General features: G+C 42.0%; 2 protein-coding genes and 2 long non-coding RNA genes across 8 annotated transcripts in view; 1 reads left to right on the top strand and 3 right to left on the bottom strand.

Moving 5' to 3' along the window:
• The first annotated feature begins 92 nt into the window (after positions 1-92).
• On the top strand, positions 93-17,850 carry lin28b (lin-28 homolog B (C. elegans)). 2 transcript variants are annotated; one of them, XM_088286969.1, is made up of 4 exons: positions 93-195; positions 5,527-5,693; positions 11,876-12,063; positions 13,615-17,850. In XM_088286969.1, the coding sequence occupies exons 1-4, from the start codon at positions 102-104 to the stop codon at positions 13,919-13,921; spliced, it is 756 nt and encodes a 251-aa protein (XP_088143095.1). In that variant the 5' UTR covers positions 93-101; the 3' UTR covers positions 13,922-17,850. The 2 variants fall into 2 exon arrangements, with proteins under 2 accessions (XP_088143095.1, XP_088143096.1); XM_088286970.1 differs by lacking the exon at positions 93-195 and adding an exon at positions 4,857-5,097.
• Positions 13,473-15,573, bottom strand: LOC148316435 (uncharacterized). Its single transcript, XR_015840251.1, has 2 exons — positions 15,527-15,573; positions 13,473-13,967 (listed from the first exon to the last, which is right to left on the bottom strand). It is a non-coding gene; the product is annotated as an uncharacterized LOC148316435 (long non-coding RNA).
• On the bottom strand, positions 16,763-20,763 carry LOC148316433 (uncharacterized). 2 transcript variants are annotated; one of them, XR_015840250.1, is made up of 4 exons: positions 19,899-20,763; positions 19,660-19,713; positions 17,035-17,091; positions 16,763-16,830 (listed from the first exon to the last, which is right to left on the bottom strand). It is a non-coding gene; the product is annotated as an uncharacterized LOC148316433 (long non-coding RNA). The 2 variants fall into 2 exon arrangements; XR_015840249.1 differs by lacking the exon at positions 19,899-20,763 and having other exon boundaries at positions 19,660-19,884.
• Positions 20,764-20,995: 232 nt separating this feature from the next.
• The window catches only part of LOC148316432 (glutamate receptor ionotropic, kainate 2-like), a 65,084-nt gene continuing 60,042 nt past the window's right edge, over positions 20,996-26,037 (bottom strand). For all 3 annotated transcript variants that reach the window (XM_088285599.1, XM_088285597.1, XM_088285598.1), the window contains exons 15-16: positions 24,346-24,596; positions 20,996-22,074 (exon numbers count right to left, since the gene is read on the bottom strand). In XM_088285599.1, coding sequence (XP_088141725.1) covers positions 21,910-22,074; positions 24,346-24,596 — 416 coding nt within the window. In that variant the 3' untranslated portion in view covers positions 20,996-21,909. The remainder of the gene's footprint in view (positions 22,075-24,345; positions 24,597-26,037) is intronic.

Here is a 26,037-nt window from a genome sequence, read left to right as displayed (position 1 = left end):
AAATGACGCTGTTGTGGCAAGCCGCTGCTCATCTTACGTTCCAATGTGACGATTAAATGTTCATGCATGGAAAATGTGTTTAATTGCAGACGACCAGCACAATGCAAAACGCGGTTGGGACGTCCAAGCGAATTTGTGCACTTTTATTCGCTTGGCAAAAAGCTGCAGAGATGATGTCGGCGCCTTCTCCTGCAGGTAAGTCACTTTTATATCCTCAATTATGCGCAAACGTCACAAATATGTGCTTCAGCAAAGCACCGCAGACTCGTCAAGATAGTGCTCAACTTTACGTGTTTGTTTTTAAAGGTGATTTGTAGGATGCAATCCAACACCGGAAAGACCATAATCGATCATTTAGATTTGAGGGGCTCCTTTTCCTTCCAAATATTTTTTTTAATTATTTGAGGAGTGAAAGAAAGTCTCGAGTTTTGAATGAAACGGTAAAAAAAAGACAACGTGCTAACCTTGAAAGTCCAAAATGTAAACGAAAAGTGGATTTGGTCTGCCGGAAGTGGTTATTTTCTGTACCAATGTGAGCATTTTTTTTCCTTCTCGCCGCTTTGTTCTAAAACGCCCCTCGACATCCTATGACGTCATCGAAATTGCGTTCGCCTCGGAATCCTGTTAATTTTTTTGTCATTACTAATTCACACTTTGAGAAAGCTTTTATTTATGTTTGAGGTGGTCTTGGCCCACATAAATAAAAGTAAAAAGTTAAAAAAAAAAAAAACTCCCCGAGTGGACTGTTTTTATGTTTTACAAAGATCATTAAAATCCCAGCGAAAAAAAATTAAATGTGATTTTAATCGGTCCTTTTAAAGTATATGAAAACTTGTGACTGTGCAACAAGGTTTTAGAGATGAACACGTGGTCAAATAAGCATCCAAGCAAGGCGCATGCGTGCTTTCAAAGACGTATGCAAATATTTCGTTCCTTCAAATTTGTCATCAACGAAATCTGACAAGCTGACTTGTGAAAATGCTTTCTAATTGCAATAAAAGTCTTTGTGAGAATAAAAAAAAGTCAAACCGAAAGTTGCTGCTCATCAAAAATAAAACAATTATTGAGGCTGTATGGTTAAAAAAAATTCAATAATTAAGAACGTAATTTATTTCTGCCTGGGAAAAGGGTCAAGTAAGATTAGAAAGATTTGCATGAGCGAGATACCTGCTTTCCCCCCTGAACTGTTTAGACATCTCATGTTATGGATGTAAGAAAGGTAAGGGATTGGTGGCTGGAATGCATGAAATAAGCGACAACAACACCCCCCCACCCCCCGCCTTGCTCACTTAAAAAATGAAAAGCGGGAGCCGAACTCAATGAACCCCTTTGAACTGCATTGACAGCAAGTGAGGGTCGAAAAGACACATTTCCTCTGGGAGCCTACCCAGGCTCGCCTGCGTGCATGTGGGGGTTGGGTCGGGTCAACTGGGGTGAGGGAGTCCAAAGTTGGAATAGTAGTCAAGCAGCTCAGGAATCTCCACGTGTGCCCCCCCCCAAAATACTCACTCGATTTTTCTCACTAAAACAAAACATATATGAGCACTTTGTATGAGGTGACATCACGTTGTTGGCTTTTTATTTTCTAGGAATTAGGAACAACTAATTAAGCTTGCTGGAGGTGGCTTGTCTCGGGGATCATTCTTAATTTGTGACCACCAGGTTCGTTTTATGTCTGGATCATGTTACAAGTAATCCCCCCCCAAAAGCACTTAATGAGCAATTAAGACATTAAACTATGTGGCGAGCACCGTTTTGAGTGTTGACCCGTGCTTGACCCTTGTGGTGCTGTATAACTTGGTGGAGTGTAATAATAAAGTAATAATAATGGTTAACTGAGTTAGGATGGATAGATTTTCTCACTACCATAAATTAACATCAATCAAATTCATCCTCCTTTGAATGTAACTATTTATATGTAGTTACAAAACAATAATGTAAGAATTCTTTTAATTGAATAGAATTAAATTTGTCCTATACATTTCTTCCTCTGTAAAAAAAATCATGGCAACGAATTTGGCGAAATACACAATTGGGCAATTCAACAACAATAATTTCTGTTTTGTTAATGTCAAAATTGGCCTTCCCGCATTTTCTGCAAAGCAATAAGAGTTTACAGAATAAATTTTCCCTTGCGTTGTCCCACATCTTAAAAATATTCAAGCAATTTGCTACTTTCTTATTTTTTTGTGTGCTCACTAGTATTGTTGCCATACATGTTAATATTTATATTTTAAAGTTGTTCCAACCTAAATTACTGAAAAAAAACACGTTGATTTTTTGTTTGTGTTGTTTACTTTTTTCAAACAGTTTATCCTTATCGTGATATATTGAGATACCGCCGTTTTAATGGCTTTAAACTTGCATAATCATGAAATTTAAAAAAACGAAATAGAAAACTGTATTTCTCTCAATGTGAACGCATTTAAGTTAAAAGAAAAATGATTGACAGTTTCGGCTGACAATAAGTCTGAGCAAGAGCTTTGTTAACAATGTTTGTGGAAAAGCAAACAAATGAATGACATTCAGCCTTTTATTTTTATAATTAATTGAAGTGTAAGTTTAATAAATCAAATAAAAAAAAATAAAATATGGAGCAACCAAATCCAAATTAAGTCTGACATCATCATTAAAAAAAAACTGATTGACTTGAGAAGCATCTCGTTCTACATTGCTGTCAAAAAGCAATTTTGTTCAAGCACCAAAATAAAGCTCATCAATATTGTTCCGTTTGATGAACATTACATGACATTAAAAAAAAAAAAAAGCCTCAGTATTTTAGAAGTAGAGCTGTACAATTTGGTTCAACTATATTTGGCATAATAGTATCATGAAGTGTGACAAAAGCACAAACGAAAAGCAATAGAACACAAAGTGAGAAAAGCGCTCCTAAAGTTGATCGGTTGTGTCAGCAACATCACATCATACATGACTTTGCTAATTAAAGATTGCCGCCACGCTTTGTTTGGGCGTCCCCCTGCTATGCGTTTGTTGACCGGGCCCACCCAAGGCGACGCTCAATCATGATGCCTTGCCGTCCAGGACGTGATCCCATGTGACACTGGCATCCAGCCCAGTGACCCACACGGTAATCGTCTGGCATCCTCCAAAACTGTCGTGCGTGTGCATGCGCGCGGGTGGGGAGGTGGGGGGGATGCGGCCCGGGTTGGGCCTTGGCGGGCCGGGTCTGGGGCCTGACTGCTTGTGGGTGGGTCGTTGGCTGATGGGGGTTGAACTTGTGAATTCCGGAGGGTGGGCTTTGAGGTCTAGGGTGGGTGGAGATGGGCTTCTTGTTGTTTCACTCGCCATTCCTTGCAGCGTGCCCCCCCTCCTCCTCCTCATTCCTCCTTGCACATCTTGGGAACACACACACTCGATTTTAGATGGCAGCCAATACTTTTCGTTGCTCGACGTAACTCTTAATTCAATTCTCCCAATACAGTAAACAGTTATTGTGAAGTGGCGGCAGTTTGGCCTTTGTGAATACCGAAACAACGCCCCCCCCCTCACATCCCAGGATTGATTTGAAAATGACAGGCGACGAAGAACGTCACAGTTTTCACCGCGTTTTGTTTTTCTGGGTTTTCCAGTCACATTCCAGAGTTGTGAGTTCAGCTCTCCGCTGCAGTGCCCGCTAAAAACGATACAAGGAGGTGACTTGAGCGTGCTGAGCGAGTGCAAAAACAACACGGCAAACACAGGAAAACAGACCACATATTTAGGGAAGAAATTGAAAGAAAAATAAGCAAAAGTTTTCATTATTCTCTTTGCCTATATAGCAGGATGACATCCTTCTAGTTTTCTCTCTCTCTCTCTCTCTCTCAATCTCTATATTTATATATTAGGGCTGTCAAAATTAAGTTAACTCTGGAGATTAATTTAAAAAAATTTCACGCAATTAATTATCAGAAAATCCTTTACAAACGTCACAAAAAAACTATTCGCATCACGTTCCAAATTACTTTGACTAACGTGTAAGTTCATTTCAGTTTTTCTATTTGAAAGCATTTTCTATTTGGAATTAGCCAGTGAATGACAAGGTGAAGAGCCCATAGCTTCATTTATTAATCTTTATTTTTTTTTCTACTTTTGGATAATGATGTTTATGCGAAGACAACGGTACAAGTGCAAAAAGGCTGATGGTTGAATCGTTGGAACACTTAGCTGCCTTCAACTCAGCACTTAACTCAAGCCACATTAAAAAGCATGTGGACTCATTATGGCTTGACCTCAGTAATCACGTTTAATATGCATCTACTTATTGCTGCTCTTAATTCTGACAAGTTTTTCAGTTGCTAAACAGATTAGACATTTTCATGGCGTGAAGATGTTCAACCTTTTTGAGTCTTCAAAAATAATTATCGATTAATTTGATAATCAATTAGTTGTCCAATAATCAATTTATCGTGGCAGCTTTAAAAATTTATTTTCATGCAGATATTTAAGATGTCAAAAAAATACTGAAGCCATGAAGAGTTAATAAATCTCATAGTATTTTTGTAAACATTTATTGTGGCTAAATCCAGCACATGGATCATTTAAAATTCAGTCACGTGCACCAGCACTAATAAACAAACACGCAACCTGCAAAAAAAAAATCAACTTAAAAGAAGGTTGCCAGTTTGATTCCTGCACCGTGCGGCAAAAGGAAAGAGTTGTACAGTGCAGATGAAAAACAAAACAAAAACAAAACAAACAAAAAACAGTAATTGGCAAGGTCACGTGTTCCTACGACGACAACAGCCACAGCCAGGTCGACAGCCAATCAGAGCGCGGGAGCTCGGAGGAGGGGGCGGGGCTTACGGAGAGAGCTAAGGCGAGCGAGTGAGAGTGGGATGTGGATGTGGGGGGGCGACGCTAGCACAGAGCGGAGGTGCTGCAGCTTGCTAAGGAGGAAAGTGGGGGGCTCGAAGGGAAGCCAGAGGGGCGACATGACACCGACACCCGTCCGAGTCACGCAGGCCACACCGTGCGAGCCCCGGTCGCGGGCATGACGACGTCGGCTTCATGGTGACCGCCGCAGCTGCGCTCGCTGGCTTAACAACCTTCTCGACCGCAACTTGGCCGCTGAGGGTCCGCGGCGAAACATGGCCGAAGGTTCCCCCACTACACTTATTTTTCTTTTCTTTTTTTTTTAAACGATTAACTTCAACGAAGTACGTAAAAAATGTGCCAAAGTGCCCGCTCGCCCGTTTGTGTTGTTTTTGTACGTGCGCGTTCGCGTTTGAACGAGCGCGCGAAAGTGTGCGTTGGTGGTCCGGTTAAAGCACGTCCACCATGTGTAAAATACACCTGCCTTTCGGACCAGCACCGTCCGGAACTCCCCGCAAGGAGTCCTAACAACGCGTGCAAAACAAGCGAGTAACTTTTAACAGGGCTGTTTGCTCCAAAGTGTTACTTCACATGCTGTTTTATGGAGGATAAAAGCTCGAGTTTAGGGAATTACGACCGGCCGTGAACCTCACTCGACCTCCTCACCTCCAGTTAATTTAAATGACTCACTTTCTCTCTGCTTTTTGTTTCCAGGAGGACCCGCCAGGTCCACTGAGCAGGAGGACCGGACTCGAACGTACGTCCGCTCAGGATCGGGCTTCTGCAAATGGTTCAACGTCCGCATGGGCTTTGGATTTATCTCCATGACCAGCAGTGAGGGAACCCCCGTCGACCCCCCTCTGGATGTTTTCGTGCACCAAGTAAGTGATAACACACACACACACACACATACACACTCATCACACACACTGGCGTTGTGGAGATCATAAAAGCATTTCCTAAAAGCTCAGATGGTTTGCATCAGGAAAACGTGTGATGTGATCACGCGTTGTCCACAGGCCTGCAGAGGGGAAAAAAAAGAGGAGACAAAACACGCCTTATTTCCTCTCCTGGCCACATGCTGCAAGTATAGTTTCCTCCTCCTTCGCCTCCCTCCTGCCTGCAGAGGGAGGAGAAGTGTCTCCCACTTGGCCCTGCAGGGTTCCCACGGGTGCTTGTAATTCTTGGAAATGCTTGAATTTCAATGCCGGAATTTTAAAGGTTGGAAAAGAATAGTCCCGTCCACTGAAATGAGTGTTTTTTTTAGTTGATGAGTCACGAGACGCAGCGCTTTGCATGTAAGATGGACTCATGGAATGCAACATATGGGTATAAAATTGTCCATCAAATTAATTTCGTTTAGTTTAATTCCTTCTCCTCTTTGCTGTTTACAAAGATAAATTAGTCGCATATATCCATTGCCATTTTCTGCCGTTTGATTGAAAAAAATCCTTTTGAGTATTGGTGAAAACATGTCATATAACGTTGCTTTATGGTGTTTAAAAAGAAAAATGAAGCTGCTTGAAAAATGTGCATGAACCATATGAGTCGCATGAACACTTTTTTTTGTATTAATGAAGGAATTTTGGGTGGAGTAAATCCGTGATTAGGAAAAGCTTGCAAGTTGATGTTAAAAATTAATTTGATCTGAGAAAAGAAAGTACAAAGCGGCCAGTTAGTGTTTCCTTGTAGTATCATCAAGGGCTGCAATTAACAAATCAATTTATTGATGAGTCATATAAAAACAACGAAAAAATTCTATTAATTTCCCTCCCTTTTTTCAAAAACAGAAAATGCACAAATGAAAATTCGCTTACCTGTTTGATCTGTTAAATCTGTCAGACAATGTGCAAAATGTTGATGATTGTTTTCCAGAGGGCAAATGTCATATTTTGAAAAAAAAAAAGTAATCAATCCACTTGACAATCTGAGAATGTTTCCTGTACTTAATTAATTTTTGTCGATTATTTAATGACTCATAGCTGGAATTCCGAAGATTGGGATCATTTTTAAATGACAAAGGTATCCAAACGATTAATCGACTATCAAAAATAGTCATTGTTGCACCTCAAATCGTTATTTTTATTCCCACTTGTAGCATTCCTTTTTTTGTTCTCCCAGTTTTGTGACTTTGTAATGTTAATCTGGTATCATTATTTATAATTTCCCTAATTATGTTGTAGCAAACTGCTGCAAATATTTGATTTTGAAAGCGCTCGATTTCTCCAAAAGGCGTGCGAACGTGATGAGTCGGCAACATGTCGCGCCGTGCGCACTTTTCGCCTCGGTTTTGTCCTTCTGCTCGTACATCTCGTCACAACCTATTCCCTCTGTTCAATTGCCCCTTTTACGGCCTCGTTTTGAAAGCGCAAATTAGAAAAGCGAGGCAAAAAGGACGCTTCCAGGCAGTTTGGCCATTTCGTTTTAATTTGGTCGACTTGTTTTTGTGCCAGTTTTATGGGCGCGAGATCACATCATCGTCCCACGACACTTGGAGTCAAATCGGTTGCATTCATCGGGCGCCAAATCACATCGGCACTTTTGTAATGGCCGCTTTGTAAAGAGCAGCAACTGTCCTGCACGTCGGCGTAAAAGTTGGTGCGTTCACATTCGTGCGGCGCTGCATCACTTTTCATGCCGTGGTCCTCCTAATGGACTGTGTGTCTAAAAATAGAAAGTTGGCTCCAGTGAGAGGAGCATGTCATTTGCATTCGGATATCTTATCTGCCTGATTTGCTTGTGTTGGAAAAATTCCTTTCCGTTTCCATCGTGTTATTTTCATAGACCCCTTGAGTGTGATTTATACGCATTCACAATCAATGCATCCTTTTTTTTTTTTTTTTCCAGTTTGCATGGTGTCAGCGGGAAAAGCTGTCGTTTTATGGATTGTAAATACACAAACAAAAATTTCGACCACATTAAGTTCACTTGCACAATCACTTTTGTTTTTCCCAAGTTCTCAAAGGGCCAGACTTGATTTATGGGCAAAGATTAAGTGCTAATTGTTGTGTTTTATGGCCATTTGTGGGTGCTTTCATTCAAATTGGTTGTTGGCCCTAAAAGGCCCGCGGGCCGCAGATTTCTCACTCCAGTCTAACAAAATTCAATATGAGAGCTGCATCTTTTTCTTTTTTTTTTGACGTTTGTAGCGTTCATTTCATAAACTACAATAGCACACAGAAGTATTATTATTTTTTTATTTATCTAATGTTGTTTTGTTTATTTATAAAATCTTTTTTTTTTTTCATATTTTCTTTAGCAAACCCACACTAAAAATCCAGTCTGCACCAAAATACCACCCATTAACCCCGCCTCCTCTTTCACATAGTCGAGCAAATTGGGTATTGATCCCATCGATCGAATTGATTGCGTAACCCCGACACCATACGAACGGCAACCAACTCAAAAGATTTACCGATTAAAACCACCGTGGCACACTTGCCGGCCACTTTATTAGGTACATTTAACCCGAGCTTTGCTAAAGATGAGAATTGCGCCTTTTTGATGGAATGTGATGCATGAAGCTGTGTTTTTTTTCATTTAGAACAATTTTCCTACGTTCGCAGCAGCTACACATGTGATGATTAGTAATTGTCTTGGGGAAAAAAAAACAGCTGCCGAGGCAGGAAGGAGGGGGGGGAAGAAAAGATGAGTGTGTTTGCACGTATGTGGGGGTGCGTGTGTGTGGGGGGTGTGTGTGTGTGTGTGTGTGTGTGTGTGTCAGGGAGCGGGAGGTCTCTTCATCAGTGGCTCTTATATCTGATCACTTCCTTTTAGGTGTGTGTGTGTGTGTGTTTGAGCTCCCGCTGGGACATGAAGGGGTGTGCGCTCTCCTTGGGAATTCTTTAGGGGAGGGGGTGGCAAAAAGGAATTTCTTTAAAGACAAAAAGGCAGGCGGGTAGGTTGGGCTGAAGGGCTATGTGGTTTGGAGCTTTTGTTTGCCCTTTGTCGGTAATCAGTTTGAAATGTTGAACAGTGTGCGGGCCGCTCGTCATGAAGACCAGAGAGTGTGTGTTCAATTTACAGCGAGTGTGTGTGCGCGCTTGCAACCAGGACGCACGGGAAGTGTTGGAAGCCGTCTCGTGTTTTTTTGCGTGTGCGCACGCCACCGAGAGCGCCCGAGACTTGTGTTTTGTGCCGTGAGGTTAAAGTGGGGCCCCTAGTGAGATTAACCTCTGGTCCATGTCACCGTTTGGCATGCAGGCCCCGCCCCCTTTCCGCCTCCAGATCACCAGCATCAGGCTTTGTCTCTCAGCTATCTCACCCAAACCCACGCTGTCCCCTCTTCGCACCGGGAAAAAATGGCCCCAAAAGAAAGAGAGGCGCCGTCACGTGACTTCCATTTGAAGAAAACAGAAATGTGTTTTTAGGTGCATGAAAATTTGTAGAAAACAGACCGCGTTTTTATTTTTGTCATGCAACTGTAGTGAGCGTTGAGGCGGGGATATTATTTTTTTGTTGCTCTGTGGGCGGTTTATGCGTGCTCGTGTTGCTGGGAAATTGTCAGTTTTGAAGCTTTTGGACAGAATCAGCCGCAGTGAAACACGAGCGTATCTGCAGCGTTGCAAAAGAAAAAAAAATGTTTCGCCATCTGAATAACTAAATATCTTCAGAAATCGAGTCATCGAAAGATGGAGTAATATACGAAAATATTAAGACATTTAAATGAATCATTATTCATATATTGCAAAGTGATTTTAAATTAATATATGTGAAGTGCTTTGAATGCTATTTGACATTTCTTTGAATTTAGATGCAATTCAGAAAATGGATGATAAGGAAAAAAAAATATGGCCGTTTTTTTTTTTTTTTTGCTAAGCAGTGCAGTAAATAAAAAGTATCCCTTAAGATATTTTTAAAAAAAATCTAAAATGTAAAGGTCTGAAATGAACAGTGCTTTAAATAGTCAAATGAATAAAAAAGCCGAAACATCAACAAAGTTTGTTGTTGTTGCTATTTATTATTTATTGTAATAAAAAAAATAATGTCTGTAAACGGTGCCATAATCTTTTGAGAAAATGAATAACTATTTTTTAACATGCATTTCAATGCAGAGTGAATTTGCGGGTTTACCTTTCAAATTTGAACCTCTCATCAATAAATGTTCTCTGATTTTTAAAACAAATTTTTTTTATTGTACTCCACAAAAGCCGACTGCTTATTTCGTATTTTTTCCATCTTCGAGCATCTGCTTTCACTTTGAGAAACCAGGATCAACATTTTTGCTGTTGCAGACCACACCAGGAACTGAATCAGAATTAATTTGTTTGTGCACTTCCTGCACCGTCAATGGCAAATTGACCCCCCTCTTTTTGAATATCAAACGAAATAAAATCGGATCTGTCGACGAATCGACAAAATCATTGACGGATTAATGGACTATGAAAACTCTCCTCCGCAGCCGTTGCTGGATGTCGTTCACTAGAAGCAGTGGAACATTGAAGGCTTTGAAGTGTCCGACGTGGGGGGAGGTGGGCCCGGGTTCAAAGGTCACGGACACTCATGACAATATGCTGAGGCTTCTTAAGGGCGCCTTTGTGGGTGGCTTTTACAAATGTGCGTGCGTGTTGCGGAAAGCCGCTCACTGTCAGCCTCGCAGCGCTGCTAGCGGCCATTCCGAGCATCCCGGAATTAGCAGAGCCGGTGCCGGTGCCGGTGCCGGCGGTGTCCTCCGTGGAAGGAGAGGAGTGGCGGTGGCGGTCGTGGCGGTCGTCTCCTCTTCCCCTCACCTTCCCGCTTCCTGTATTGATTGGCGAGGGCCCGGCTGGTGAAAAGGAGAGCTATTTCCAGCCCGTATCGATCGCCGCGCGCTCCTTCCCACACACGCGCCAATGCACAGCTGTACATTTATTGGACAACGACCGAATGTTGGCTGTCTTTTTTAAAAAAGTTTTTTTCATTTGCAAGAAGCTGCTGGCGTTGTGCATGGGTTGGGCTGAGTGGCTTTGACCTTTGACCTCCGAAAGTAATGCTTTGTGACCAAATCATCATTCATTATATTTATAATTCAGCGAATACTCAACAGTACGCATGTTTGATCAATTCCGTTCGGTCTGATGCGTTTAAGAAATGTTTCAACGGATTGACAACTAGATTACCCCAAAAATGTTTGCAAAGGAGCCTAAAGAAATTAGATGACTTTAAAATAATTATCCTCGAAATATGTCAAAGCGGCTAAACGAGCTTCGAACATAAATGATTGTTGTCAGGTGAATTTACACAAAGCATCTATAGAGCACCCTTCACTTCATGTATAGCATACGGTTGTCATGGTAACGGCCATAGTGGAGGAACACTGCTGAGCATATTTTCTCTTTTTACATTTGACCTGCTGCCTTTCCGCGCGTCTCCTACACACACGCGCGGCAGCAGCAGGCGCCTACAGAGAGGCGTGGCGGCGTGGGCGAGCGTTTACCTACGACGCCGCGCCGCGGCCGCCAAGGTCACGGAGGCGGGCGCCCCCCCTTTTATCTGCTGCCTGTTGTGTGCCATCAGGAAGACTCGAATGATTGTGCGGAAGGTTCAGCGGCGACTCAAATCAATCGGCGGCGGTCGCGCGGATAGAATGGATGGTGCGTATAACACACGGGAGAACGTTTATTAAATGGCTGCAGCTTCCTCCTCCTCCTCCCGAAGGGGGGGACGGAATAGGAAGTCGTGTCTCTGCAAAAAGCAGATAAACATAATACTGCCAGCTCGTGTCAGATAAGGCCGTGACAGTTGATACCAAACGTATATCATCAAGTAGCCTCGTCTTTATTTTTGTTGGAGTTCAGACTAAAACAAACACAAAAGCAAAAAACAAATTGGGGCTTACTCAAAATAAGGAAAGCTTCTTTTTGTTTCTTCTTTTAACTTTAGAGCTTTAGTTTGGATATGTCGTCAATTTTAATAAGCTACTTTTGTTCTCGTTGCTTTGCCCTTAAATGTCTTCAGCATGTTTGCTTGTGTGAAGCACATTGAGTTGTCTTGTCTTTGAAATGTGCAAAATATTTTTAATTCTCCCCCCCCCCCAACACACACACTGACGTCTTTTATTTTATTTTTTTGTCTTGTCTCTCAGAGCAAGCTGGTGATGGAGGGCTTCCGAAGCTTAAAGGAGGGCGTGCCGGTGGAGTTCACCTACAAAAAGTCCTGCAAGGGCCTCGAGTCCCTGCGGGTGACCGGGCCGGGTGGGGGACCCTGCGCCGGTAGCGAGAGGAGGCCCAAAGGGAAGGTCCCGCTCCAGAAGCGCAAACCAAAGGGAGACCGGTCAGTCATCAACGCAAGTGTGTGCACGTGTGAATGTGAGGTGCGGTCACGACATCGAAATCATGATCGCATCTGCAAGATTTTGTCATTTTATCCGTAAACGCGGTGCATGTGTAGGTTGGATGGATGTTGTGCGGCACCAAGAGTCTATAGGCTCCATATGCAGTACATGACTGTTGCCATGGTTATTGTGACGAACGGAGCATGTTGCCCTCCCTGGCGCGCACGTTTCTTTAAGATCAATTTTGCAGCGTTATTAACATTGGAGAGCGCACGGAGGCATCGCAACGCGCTACAGCACAATCAATGACTTGAATCGCAATACGGGTTTCCTCCAGAGAACCAAGTTGGGTTCCTTTTGGTCCTCGGCGTGAGAAATCCACTTGAATACGAGGATGATTAATGTCCGTCGCAGCCGCTCTGTGCACGAGCATTGTCGAATAGCTGGTAGGAAGTGGAAGTTCATTTTACACGGCTGAATAATTCAGCCCATTTGGAGATAACTGATCCGGTGGCAGTGGTCAAGTGACCGAGGACAATTTGGTGCCCTCGCCCTTGTCGTCGATCAGCGTTTTGGCCTCCTGCTGGCGTTTTTTTATTCATTCACATGAATTCGATCATTTAATTGGCGACAGATGCTAGATGATTTGTGTTTTAGGTTGAACAAGTTTAAATAAAAAAAATAGTGGCGTGGCCTTAGCCAAAGTGGGGGGGGGATTGTGAACAGTTCCAAATGGCGTTCTTGTTGGCACAAAATGTTAAATGCCCGAGAAATGTCAGGAAAAACGTGCTAGAACAGCTCATATTTATTTTTGTTTTTAAATTTCCCCCCTAGGAAAGGTTTTTATAAAAGGTGTACATGTGAAAATCCCATTACAAAGGTGTGCAGATATGTTTTCTCGATACATATGTTTCCATACCATGTCTCCATCAGGACCAAAAGGAACACCCACACGGAAAAAAAAAAAAAATCTCTCCAGAGGAAATGTCAAAAAGATCCATATGGAGATGAAAGTCATTGATTGTGCTGCACTGCAATGCATCGAATCGCGTCGCCTTCCCTTTCCTTCCACCCTCCAATGTTAATGATGCCTGAAATTGTATTTAAGGCAGCTTTGGCCTGCTTTGTCATGAAGAAATCCTCCTCATGTCGTTTCATCGTTCAATGCAGATAGAGTAGTTGCATACGTACATAAACACGCATGTGTGCGTGCGTGTGTGTGTGTATACATACGCACACACGCATGCGTGTTTATGAATGTATACTTCCACACGCGCATGTATATAATCCGTAGTGCTTGTTGGTGTATTTCACAATCCTGTTGTCAAGCTGCCATCTAGTGGTGAATTGTAGTTATTGCAGATGTTTTTTGCGCCAAGGCACACTAACCAAACAAGAAATGTGAAGCTCCAGTTTATCATCTTTATTACAAAACACAGTCACAAAACAAACATATTGCTGCCTAACAGTAATGGGGTAAAAAAAAAATTAAAAAATGAAAACAATCATTTTCTCACACGCATTCATTTCAGCCTTTTGTGCCCCTGCAGCTGTTACAACTGTGGCGGTTTGGACCACCACGCTAAGGAGTGTAGCCTGCCCCCCCAGCCAAAGAAATGCCACTACTGCCAGAGCATCACGCACATGGTGGCCCAATGCCCCCACAAGGCGCCGGCGCCCCCCGCAGGCTCTCAGGACCAACACGCGTCTACCTCGGCCTCCAGCCCGAGGTCGTCGGCCTACCTCGGCCCCCCAGAGGATGAGGAGCGCTACGGCGCCTCTCCCCGCGGGGGCTCGTCCTCGTCCCCCGAAGATCCTCCAACTCACCGCGGTCCCCGGAGGTGGAGAAAATCCTAGAAAGACTCTCGTCCTCGACGCTCCCCTTGCTTCATCTACCTCGCACCTGTGACAAAATGGGAGGTCATTTCTTGAACTTTTTTTTTTACCTGTGTTTTATGTTCATGTCCAACCATGCAGCTACGGCAACCATCCAAAGCTTACGGACGCGGGGGCCCAACTTGCAGATGTGAGACGGCGCCACTGATGATGATGATGATGATCTTATGTTCAATCAGTACAGCTCAGGAGGCAAACATGCTTGGATCGTGGTTTGATTTGCTTTTCCTCCTTATTCATTCCGTTTTTTTTTTTTAGCTTTGTAATTATGCCCAATTATTAATTTTTAACACATCTTCAACATGTTTTATGCAGCCCTTCTAGTTGCAACTCTGCATTCTGATTAATATGAGTTGAGCAAAATCCACCCGTTTTGATTCATCTCAAGGGGCAGCCATTTTGTCACGTTCGTCGACTGAAAATGACAGCACAGTTGCTTAGTTCAGGACCAATCGTGGCTCAACATCAGAATACGCGAGTCGTGATTGGTCGTTACCTGAGCAACTGTGATTTCATTTTCAGTTGACAGAAAGTGACAACATGGCCGCCAGCTGACATGGATAAAAACGGGCTGCTTAACTCCTATTCCACAAACAATCATATTGTGCAAAAAAAAAGAGGTAGTAAAGGGCAGGAGAAGACCCCGTTGTAAGCGCAACCAAGACACCATCTAGTGGCCAATGATGATATTACAACCTTAAAGTGCAGTTGACCCCTGCAGATGCGCAAATAATTCACATTTATCATGCCTGACTTTATTCATTTGATCGTGCACACGTACTTAATCGTGTGTTGTGAACGAAGCAAGGGGGGAAAAATAGTCGGCTATCACATTTGCATGCTTGCAAAGATCAACACTATTAACCCTTCATTATTATTCTCATAGTTGGAGAGGCCTTCGACTGGACGTCATAATACTCAACTAGCTTAGACTCCAAACGTGATTAATCAGTAGAGACCCGTTCCGTTAAGGCGGCTTGAAAATCATTAATATATATGTTAAATCCGGATTATATATATAAATGAGATTCTATTCAGTGATGCAGATTTTTTAAGGAGTTAGATCGAAGTTAGGTGTTAGCGCTTGTGTTGTATATGATGCGATGTTTATGTGAGACGTGACAATTCTTCAATTCTTTGTCATCGCTCGACCAATCAAGCGAGTCGATTTTGGTTATTTTAATCGAGCGACGGCTGCATTTTTTTTTTTTTAATTTAAAAATGTACAAAAAATTCCGCAGCGTGTTTACTAAAGACGAGGGACTGGATTGTTGCCGTATCAGCTTGGTCCCTTTTTTGCTCTTTCCAAAACGAAGATCACAAGCGGTCCACCTTGTCTCGCCGCGCCTGGCTTGTGACCTCGCAGCTCTCCTCTGACCATATTGAATGTGAACTGAGCCAATCCTCATCTTTGGACAAATCAAATAATTTGCCAGATAGTGCTTGTTTTTTTTTTTTTTTTAAATTAAAAAACGAAAATCCAAACCGAACTTTTAAAAAATTTGTATCGTGTGTTTCCTCAAATAGCGGCACGTCGACGCTTCCCTCAATTAATGAACGCCTTACCTCAAATAGATGCTTCATTTTCTCCATCTCTTGGGGCGACATCCAACCTTTAATTAAAGCAGAAGTTTTGTTTAAAAAAAATGAATTTTGCGTTTGTGATGACTCCAGCTGACTTCAAACATGTCATGCAGCAACGCCCCCTAGTGTCCACAAGTCATAATATTGCAAGAATAATTTGGGACCAGGCTCATGTTTGCACCTTGGGAAAGGAGCAAAGTCAGTTAGCTCTATTAAAAAAAAAAAAAAATAATAATAATGTCACGCCAGACTTTTTTTGGGCTAGCAACATGAAAACAAAATGTTCCTGAGTGTTTTCCAATCTAACCATAAACGGCACTATTTGAGGAAACGCACTATTTCGATCCCAAAGAAGTTAGGATTTGTCAAAGGGCTCCCTAACCTTTTTTTGAATGTCCGATTTTATTTTAGAATGTACAAATCTCCCGACATCAATGCAGAGTACCAATGAATGAGCAAACCACGCGAAGAACAGCCCGTGCTCACACGTGGCCGCAGTCCATATCTTTTATTTGTACAATGTACCTTGATTTGAGTTTTTGTATTTTATTTTTTATTTTTTTTAACCACAGTGTTCCTCTCTCAGGATGATGAAATGTTCTCAGGGAATTCACCCAAAAGATGAAAATTGTATTCTTTTGGGAATCATCCACTCAACAAAATCGGAGAGACGTATGGAACCGGTCCGTGTTCTGATAATCACAATCTACCTCTTGTCTTTCTGTTGCTTTTGTCCACTTTTTTTTTTCTGACCTGCCGGTTACTGCCGCAGATTCCAAGGTCTTCCTTTCTCTTTTTTTTTTCTTTTGTCTGGATTAGTTTACAGCATGATAACTACCTCATATGTTCAACTTTTTTTTTTTAAATTCAACTCCTGACCTCCCACGTCTACCTCCACCTTTGGTTTGTAAAACACTCGCTAACTTCGGCGCAGTGTTGAAGCCTTTCGCGAAAGGTGTTGGTCTCGCCGCATTTCGCAATGACGCAGTTTTATCCCAACTAGGAGTGCCCGTCTTTGTTCCGTTTGTCTTTGACCAAATAGTTGCGCCGCCGTCTGTACGCTTTTTTTTTTTTTTTTTAATTAACAGCCGAGGATAATCAGATGTTGCGCCCTTTTTTGTGGTGCTCCATTTTTATACCAATGTGGACCCTCCCCCTCAAGTAAAGCTACGTGATGAAACTAAATTTGTGAAGGTTTTGGTTGCAAGTGCACTCACACTGGGGCATCTGTCCTGCCTTGCTCATCTCCGCTCAGGCGCACGTCACAACTTGAACATCAGGCCACACTGAAGAGAGAAAAGTTGCATTGTAAAAAGAAAAATACAATTTATTTTTAACGCAAGTGAATAATTAAAATTGCGTAACATGACAAAGGAATGAAGGCAGCAGCTCCATTCAATTGGGTCGGCTGTGTTCACTCCCACAACGGTGCAAACGCCCATTTTCAAATTGCGCCAGAGTACGAAAATATCGAAAGAAACAAAACTCACCCCATGTGCTGATCAGCGAGACTTTCGCCGGAACAGATGACCTGGTGTGAGTGTACCCTGACAAAAAAAACAACAAAAAGTATTGTTTTTGTTGCTTTTCCAATCACTGTAACTCCTGATTGATCATGTTCATCTTGAAGCTCTTTGACCAACAGCGTTGAAATGAATCACTCCATGAATGTACTGCTTTGTTGAGCGCAACAGAACATCACAACTCAACAACTAGATTAAAAAAAAAAAACTGTTATTGGTTAACTGAGTTTAGCACGACTGCCGAAAAAAAAAATACTATGCCAAGTTAATATTTTTTTTTCTAATGCCAATGCACATGGGCTGATTTGTGGAGTTTGTCATTTTTTATTTTTTTATTTTCAAGGCTCGTGTTAAGTTAACATTACCAAACCTGATTGACTTGTTTCTGTTTTATTTACTTTCACATACCTCAACTTTGGCTTTACCGTGTGCAGTTTATTTCTCATTGTTATGGCCTTGTACATGAAATAATCCTGAAAGCTGTCGTTAACAAATTCCAACTTGGGCAGGACACCTGATACAGACAAATGACCTCATTGTTTTTTATTTTTTTTTCATTTTTAATTTTAAATGTGACATTGTTGCCAGTGAGAGTCATGTGCGCTCTTCTGTCTTTGGAAGACGTTAAGCACTGATGGAGTGCGCAGATCACTTATAATTTCAACCCTTAATCTATAAGTGTACTGCCTTTTTTTTATTATTATTTCTGTAAATCTTTTATTGGATTTTTAAATGTCTGAAATGTTTTACTTGATTGGAAAATAAACTTATTTTGGCATTAAAGTGTGTATAATTTCCTACTACCAAAGAGTTAATTTTTTTTTGCTGTTCTAGAAGTAAAACACATTAATTTATGATAAAGTAAAATAGCCTTCTTAGGACCAGTAACGACTGGTCAATAAAAATCTACTTATTGAAATATTATAAAAACAAAAGCTCATGTGATATCAATTGGCAAAGTTTATAATTAAAGTTGGCTTTAGTTTGCTCCATAAACATCAATTTGTAACTTCCTTTCACTCATTTTGACTGTTCTTTTCGGCAAGTGTTCATTTCCTCAGCGCGGCCACTAGAGAGCAGCCTTGAGCCACTTTCCGTCATCCCTCACGTTGGTGAAGGATGAAAAGTGGCCAACTTTCGCTTTTTACTCTCACGTTCCCTACGGCAAGCTTTTATAATCACTTTCCCTTCTTCAAGGCTCCAAGTAAACCATCTTTTGTGTTTACAGTTCCCTTTATTACCTGTCTATCGCAACCCCCCCGCCCCAAGTAAGACATTTGTCAAGGTCAGACGGAGTCTTAGACGCAATCACGTGTGTGTGTGCTTGCTTCATCTCCCGCTTCCCATCCTGTCCTATTCTTCATTCCTAAACTGCACGTTGACCTTTGTTGTGCCGCCTGAAGGCTGTATGCTTTCACCTACTCTGCGGAGGCGTCAGGGAACACAAAGCAACTCCTAGACGAGGTGCGTTTGCGCGACACGCAGCGGTGCACCGACGAACTCGTAAACATGCAGATGGCAGTCTTTCCATCAAAGCGCCACCGTGCTTGCAGGACGATTCCATCCGCTGTTGCACCTGAATTATTCATCCCTCATTAAAATGGACTACGAGTAATGACAGGCAGGCAAGTTGTTGTTTTTTTTTTTTTGCGGTGTGGGGGGCGGCGGGCGCCTATTCTTTCCCTGGCTAAAACGCAGAGGTCATTATGAGTCATTTCGCTGTGATCAAGTGCGCTCCCGAGTAAGACAAAAACAGCCCCATTTAATGGCGGTGCATCTCGGGAGTTCTTGTATGAGCACATCAAACGTGACGTCCCTTCTTGTCCATTTGGCTGGCTAGTAAAAGGAGGGAGAAAATGACTCGGATGAAAGGGAAGGGGGAAAAAAAGAGGCCTGATGGAGCTGCGACAGGCAACCAGGAGGACTCAGAGGTGAATCTGCTGGAGGAAAAGTGGGAGTGCTGTTTGACAGCAGCCAGCAAGCACGTCACTCAGCAGCGTGCAAGAAAGGAGGAAAGGAAAAAGAAACGATGGTTCGTTTTAGAATAGTAAATGGAGAGGAAATATATATTTTTTTGATTAAATGTAGCGCAAGGTGGTGTGTAGTCTACGAGAACAAAATAGCAGCATAATCTATAGGATTGATTTTTGGGGGGGACTTTTTAAACCCCTTACTAAACTTTTACTTTACTTTTACTCTTTTTTTAAAACATCTTACTATAGTTGGTCTTTTTTTAAACGCCTTACTAAACTCTTACTTTACTTTTACTCTTTTTTAAAAGCTTTACTATATGTTGACTTTTTAAACGCCTTACTAAACTCTTACTTTACTTTTACTCTTTTTTAAAACACCTTACGATACGTGGTCTTTTTTTAAACGCTTTACTATATGTTGACTTTTTAAACGCCTTACTAAACTTTCTTTAAATTCACAGAGTGCCCCTGAATGCATCACAGGTAGCGGAACGTGACTACGTCATATCGCACATGGCGGCAGCACATAACTGCGAACTCGCGCAAGTACATTCAAATAAATGGAAAAACACGACATTAAAAACAAGATGCAATAAAACAAAAAAGAGAATCACATTACCTGCAAGACAATGTGGCAAGAGCGAGAGTGAAGTCGCAACCAGCTCGTGATAGTCTGCACAACACACGAGGATTTACAAATCTATTTAACAGAAGTCGACAAAACATGACTCTTACAACAGTACAGGAAACGATGTGGGCTCATGACAATCAACGGAACTACTTGAGCGCACCACAGCAGCAGAAAAGAACAAAATCATAATATAATGTGCATTTGTCGGACTACGAGATGCGACTCACCGCTCTGCATTCCTCGTAGCTCTAATTGTCGCCACCAGGTGCAACACTGCGTGCTGCTGCGTCACTTCCGCCATAAATTAACAACGTATATATTTTTCTCCGTTACATATGTGTGGCACATGGGTCCGGTTCGCCAAGTCTGCAGCGACATGAGTTGTTTTTGAAAAACTACGACCAGTGAGGTGCGACGTTGTCTGGCTATGAACCTCCAAAGATGGATGACGACACTAGTTTGAATGCAGAAGTGCGTCTCAAAAATATACTGAGTGTTTTTAATCCAAACATTTACTGTAATATTGACTTTCCGACTGCAAGCAGTCTTTTTTTTCCCCTTTTTTCTACAGCCCAGACTTTTGTTGTGAGCCCTTTAACACGTGTTCAATCACGTCAACTTGCACCATTAGCTGCATGGAACATAACAAGCAACCCTGGGAAAACACCCTTTCAGCATTGTGTTCGACCCCCGCACACGGGTACACAAATCGCTTCATGTACAGCCAAGACGTGCGCGCGCGCGTGTACGCGTGTTGCACATTCTTGGAGCTGATTAAGTGCACAGTGTTGGGCAGAAGGATCAGCAAAAAAAAAAAAAAAAAGAAGCGCTTTTATGCTTTCCCCTTTTCTGGTTACTTCTTGAATGTTCACACAATTGAAACTGTGACTAATTTTAATGATGCACTAAATTCCAGCAAGTATTTTTTTTTAAATGGCTGTATTTATACATGCACTTATATTTATTTCATTATTTAGTTCAAACAGATGTAAATGCAGTACCAAGACTGACCTGTGAGAGGCAACATAGTGCTGCATAGCAGCCAGACTGACCAAAAAAAAAAAAAAAACTACAAAGAAGAGTAGAAGTAAAAGAAAGAAGACACAAGATAAAAGATTCATCATCAGCAGCGGCGGCTCGGATAACCGTAAGCTTCAGGTCATATATATATATATATATATATATATATATATATATATATATGTATATGTATATGTATATGTATATGTATATATATATATATATATATATATATATGTATATATATATGTATATATATATATATACATACATATATATATATATATATATATATATTTTTTTTTTTGCAGTAGTATCAGTTGCTAGTATTGGCATCCTCCACTAGTATCCAATATCGCGAAATAATCCCCAGTACGGCGTCTGTTTTCAAAACAAGTTCCTTTGTGACTTCAAGCATAGCTTTATTACATAGCCATATTTTCTCCAGACACGCAAACGCACAAAGAATGAAAAGACTGAAAGCGGGAAATGTGGCGTAAGTGAGCGGGATGGAATCCTACAGAGCAGCGTGTGGAAGCTCCCCGGGGCGTGAGGGGGGGGCCTCGTTTGCGTCCGCTACATGTTGTGTCCTCGGGAGGGGCTACCATGATACAAAGTCCTATAAAATGTCTTGATCTTGTACAAAAACAATTTTTTTTTTTTGTAGAAATCCAACAACTTAGAGAACCATTAGAAGCGTTTTACATTGAGGCTTTTGAACCAAAAGCTTTGGCACGAGGAAAAAGACGGTACGATGAGTCGGCAAAGATGATTCCGAAATATACACACCAGTTCATAGGAAAAGTGTTTGGTGATGTCTACTCATCATCTTCTTCTTGATGTCATTTGTTCTTTTTTTTTTTTTTTTAAATTCCCCATATAATCCTAAAGAAACTAAGGGGGGAGGAGGGTTCACACAGAGGTCGGACTTGAACAGAAAAACTACATCCTGTGTCACTATGTGTGTGTGTGTGTGTTAGTCCACTCTCAGTCCTCTTCATGCCCAGCTGCCTTCACCAAGTGACCATCACCTTGAGGTGACACTGCTCACTCAGCTAGCTTGATTTCCACAGGAAACATCTCTCTACAAATCAACGGGGTCCCCGGAAAAAAAAAAAAAAGCTGAAGTCAGCCATGATGTCACCCAGCTCCACCCATTGCGTTCGCCCAAACTGAGGGGAGTTCATTTTTTAGTATTTGTTTTTTTTATGTGTCTTTTCACGCCATGGTTTCCTTTCCCGGGAGTCTCCTGTCGTTGAAAGTGTGCATGTTGATGACTTCCTCCGTCTTAACGATGACGGGCGGCTGCGGCTTCTGCTTGAGACGACGCTGGCACTTCAGAGACACCCGCAGCTCGTCCATCATGGCGCTGCAGAAGGATCTCTGCACAGAGCGGAGACGGGAAGCGCAGGAGCGTTTATGCCGCACTGCTCACAACGCTGATGATTACACTCGCGGGACGCGACATTAGGCACACCTGCACCCGAGACCCTAAATGAGATTTAAAACTAAAAGAAGATAGAAACTTGCCTCTGAATCGTGGACGGCACAGCGATGAGCTTAAAACATTTTTTTCAGATCACATCTACACTTGAAGTGGCTCTAGATTCATTTTTAAAAACTGTGGATGAGCAGTTTTACGTTGTCATAACAGTGTTGGCCACTAGATGGCAGACATCGCCCAAGACCAACTCCAACCAACAAATCAGCCGAGTTTCCTTCTGGACGCTGTCGGCCATCTTGTTATTATGTCAACATCATTATGTAATCATGTAGTTTTAGAATATTAATGTTGCACTTTTAGTAAATGTATGAAGTATTTGAGACTTTTAGGGTGATATTTACCATCTGTTTAGGGACTGCAGATGAAAAATAGGCTTCTAGTCTGGCATATTTTATGAAATGTTTATTGTAGAGTCGTTGATAAGTAAATATAGAAATATAGAAACGAAAGATTAATTTCAATTTAAGTTGCATGACAACACTGAACCGTTGACAGTTCGTTTGAAGTGCATGAGGAGTTAGAAATTATTAGTGTTCCGAACACATATGCAAGCTTAATTGATCATTTGTGAAAATTACGGGGCGGGGGAATGTTTGATATGACTATTTTATGATACTGAGTTCTAATACCGCTAATACTTAATATTTAATTTAACACAAAGACAAAAAACTGTGAACATACCTTTCTTTGTAACCTTGATGATGACTCGCAGATGTGTCAAACTGCTGCAGTATAGCGCCAACTACTGCCGAGGAGGACTACTCTAAGTTTTTTTTTTTTTTGCCTTAAGTATCAGTGGTAGGTATTGGCCCGATACCGATACCTGCTATCGATACTCGCTGTTAGAAGTTGCTTTCTAAAATGATGTCATTATTCTTATTATTATTACTATTTGCCAGTCATTCTTGCTTCGATGAGGAGTCAAAATTGAATCGTTTGAAATTGTGTCGAGCAACAGGAGGATTTTGCTGCCACACAAAACAATCATCTGTGAGCTTTCAATACGTTAAAAACAAACGAGGCACATGACGTGAAATCCTCGCTATAAACGCTATTCTGGCGGCTCGGCCAACATTGCCAAATGCCTTGAAAATCACTTTCAGACGATGCCGAGCCGAATCCAATTTGAGTGTAGGAGTGTGACATGTAGGCGGCTTGGACAACAGGTAATTTTCTTTCACTTATACACACAATTTGACTGCTGCATGAATGACATCTTGTGCCTTCTCTGAACAGGGTGATTATAGAAGAAGAAAAGCAAGCGGAAGTGTGCGCAGGCTAAGAGGAAAGAGGAGGCGGATTAAGAAAAAAAAAAAAAGAGGCAAAAGCCATTGGTTTCATGTGACAGGTAGAGCGAATAGAGCATGTGGGGGGGGCAAGTAAATGAACAACCACCTCTGCAGCGTGGATGTTGTGGCATTTGAAATGATTCGAGTATCTTGATTAATGATCGCTGAGATGTGCTCAGAACGTACGCAGGCCGGCAACAAAAACACAAACTAATCAGCAGTGAGATGGCAGGTGGGAGAAAAAAAAACAAAAACCAAACACAACAAAAAGCATCCAGGCCGTTGTGGAAGTAACACTGCTTTGCATGTTGTCGACACAATGCAGAGAAAACACGCGTGACCTCATTGGAACGGGAAAAGTCACACCAATGTCAGCGCTGCAGTGCCAAATTAAAATGTTACGTTTGTAAACGACAACAGCCGGCACTCGGCGCAGCATAAACAAGGTTAAACGCAAAGTGCCGATTTGTCCCGTTGGATAATGACTGGACTGTGTACCATGTCTTTTAATGTTGGGCTATGGGAAACGCTTGGGCCACTAGGGGGCAGTATAAAAAAAATAAATAAATATATATATACATATAAAAGGGATGAACGATTAAAAAAAATATATATTTGTTTTTTCACTCAATGTTGCAATCGCGATTTAATCCAGATTATTTTTTTTACCAAAATCGGATTCAGATTTATTACACAGAAATGTTTTAGTCCGACAGGGGAGGCTGACACTAACATAAAACAAGAATTAATATGAAAGACTTCAACTCGAGTTGTTCACGGCACTTCTTAAGAACTAACCGAAATACAAACAAATATATCTCCCAATTTTGTTTTCAAATGAGCTTGACGTGAGAGTGCTACCTTCTCCAGTTGGGCGTTCTGCTTGGACTTGTAGAGGACCTCCCCGACGGCCACAAAGACGGACAGCACCAGTCCGGCAGCCAGCACGATGAAGATTCCGCCGATGTTCTGCACGCCCAAAGCGCTGGCCTCTTTGCTCTCCTCCTCGGGACAGCCGTTGCCCCGCCACCATTTCTCTTTCATCATGTGCAGCTTGCCCTCCTCCTGCAGCTGCAGGATGGCGATGGTGATCTTGTCTCGGTATGGAGAGCCTGCGGGGGGAGAGCGCAAACTCTCATTCTAGCTAATTGGCTAACGTCAAAAAAAAAAAAAAAAATTATAAATAAAAAAAATAAACTGGAAAATATAAAAATCACAAAACAAATATGTCATTTAAAAATAAAAGTCTTATTTAATAGTTGATGTACACAAAAACTCTGCAGGGCTTTCCACTAACAACCCAGGCTAAACTGACACGAATAGATGCATTTCGTGAACGCAAACACGATGGTATTTTTCAAACATTTTTTTGCGGGTCGGCGAGCCCATTTATGTCCCGACCACAACCTAACCGTCACATATGGCCGCCCGCGAGGGGTCCGCCTTTTCGTCGCCGCTAATCCTGATCTTCACAGAGTGACTCCATTCACGCTCTTCATTTCCATTAACGCGCAGGAAGTTGGCAAACAAAGTAGCGGGCGACACAAGCATGCAACGCGCCGCTGTTTGCACACGCGCTACACAGCGGCCCAGCTGGGTGGATATGACACGGCGGCGGGATTAGACGTGTCCATTTGAAATGAGCTTTCATTATTGGCGCACGCGTGTCGGCAGTATTAGCCACACCGTCGGAGCGACGGGGGTGATCAAAGGAGGAGTTATCGTCGCAGAGGAGCAGAGCGAGGTCTCGTTCCCGCCGTTTCCACGAAATGGTGCCACACACACACGCGCGCATCAGAGAGAGATTAATTTCCTTTCATTCATTTATAAACCGTGAGAAAAACGCGTTACATCTCATTTCTATTTCTGATTTAAAAAAAAAAAAATGAAATTCATATAATCAGTTTAGAAAACGCATCCAACAAAAAAGGCAGCCTTTTGAACTCATTTCCATTTAGATGCATTTTTAAAAAAAATCACGAGCGTGGATCGTAGAAGAGGGGGGGTGGGGGGGTGTACCTGAACGACAATTAAAAAAGTAAATCAATCATGCGGCGTTAATGTATATCATAAATTAAAGTTTGACGCTTTTGCAAAGCATCGTCGTCGTGTTTAATCGTCTCCCATCTGTTGTGGACTCACAAGTGCAGGATCAGGTTTTTTTTATTTTTTTTATTTTGCCGTTTATTCTCAGTGTCATCCATCATCTTCTGTTATCATCCATCATCCTTTCATCTCGCAGACTCCATTTATTTGGACACACAAAGGGCAGAGCCGCACAATTACGCAGACATTTTTTTTTTTTTTAGAAGCCTACACCAGAGTCCACGACTAGTTGGACACTCATGGACTTTTTCACATGTTTGCTTTTGTTTTGCACGTCATGAAAATGATCTTTTGGGGAGCACGGAACCCCCCCCCCCCAAAAAAACCCCAAAAAACCCATTCCATAATATTGATTGAGCGTCGGTGAGCACCGGCGTGCTTAAGTGCATCTCTGTGCCGAGATGACCCGCATTTGCATTCTCGCGTGTTCAAGCAGATGCTTCATTT

Source organism: Idiotropiscis lumnitzeri, chromosome 21 (genome assembly GCF_059441095.1).
Source record: "Idiotropiscis lumnitzeri isolate Australia: NSW breed Sydney's pygmy pipehorse chromosome 21, RoL_Ilum_1.0, whole genome shotgun sequence".
Lineage (NCBI taxonomy): Eukaryota > Metazoa > Chordata > Actinopteri > Syngnathiformes > Syngnathidae > Idiotropiscis > Idiotropiscis lumnitzeri.
This window is presented reverse-complemented; position numbering and strand designations above follow the sequence as displayed.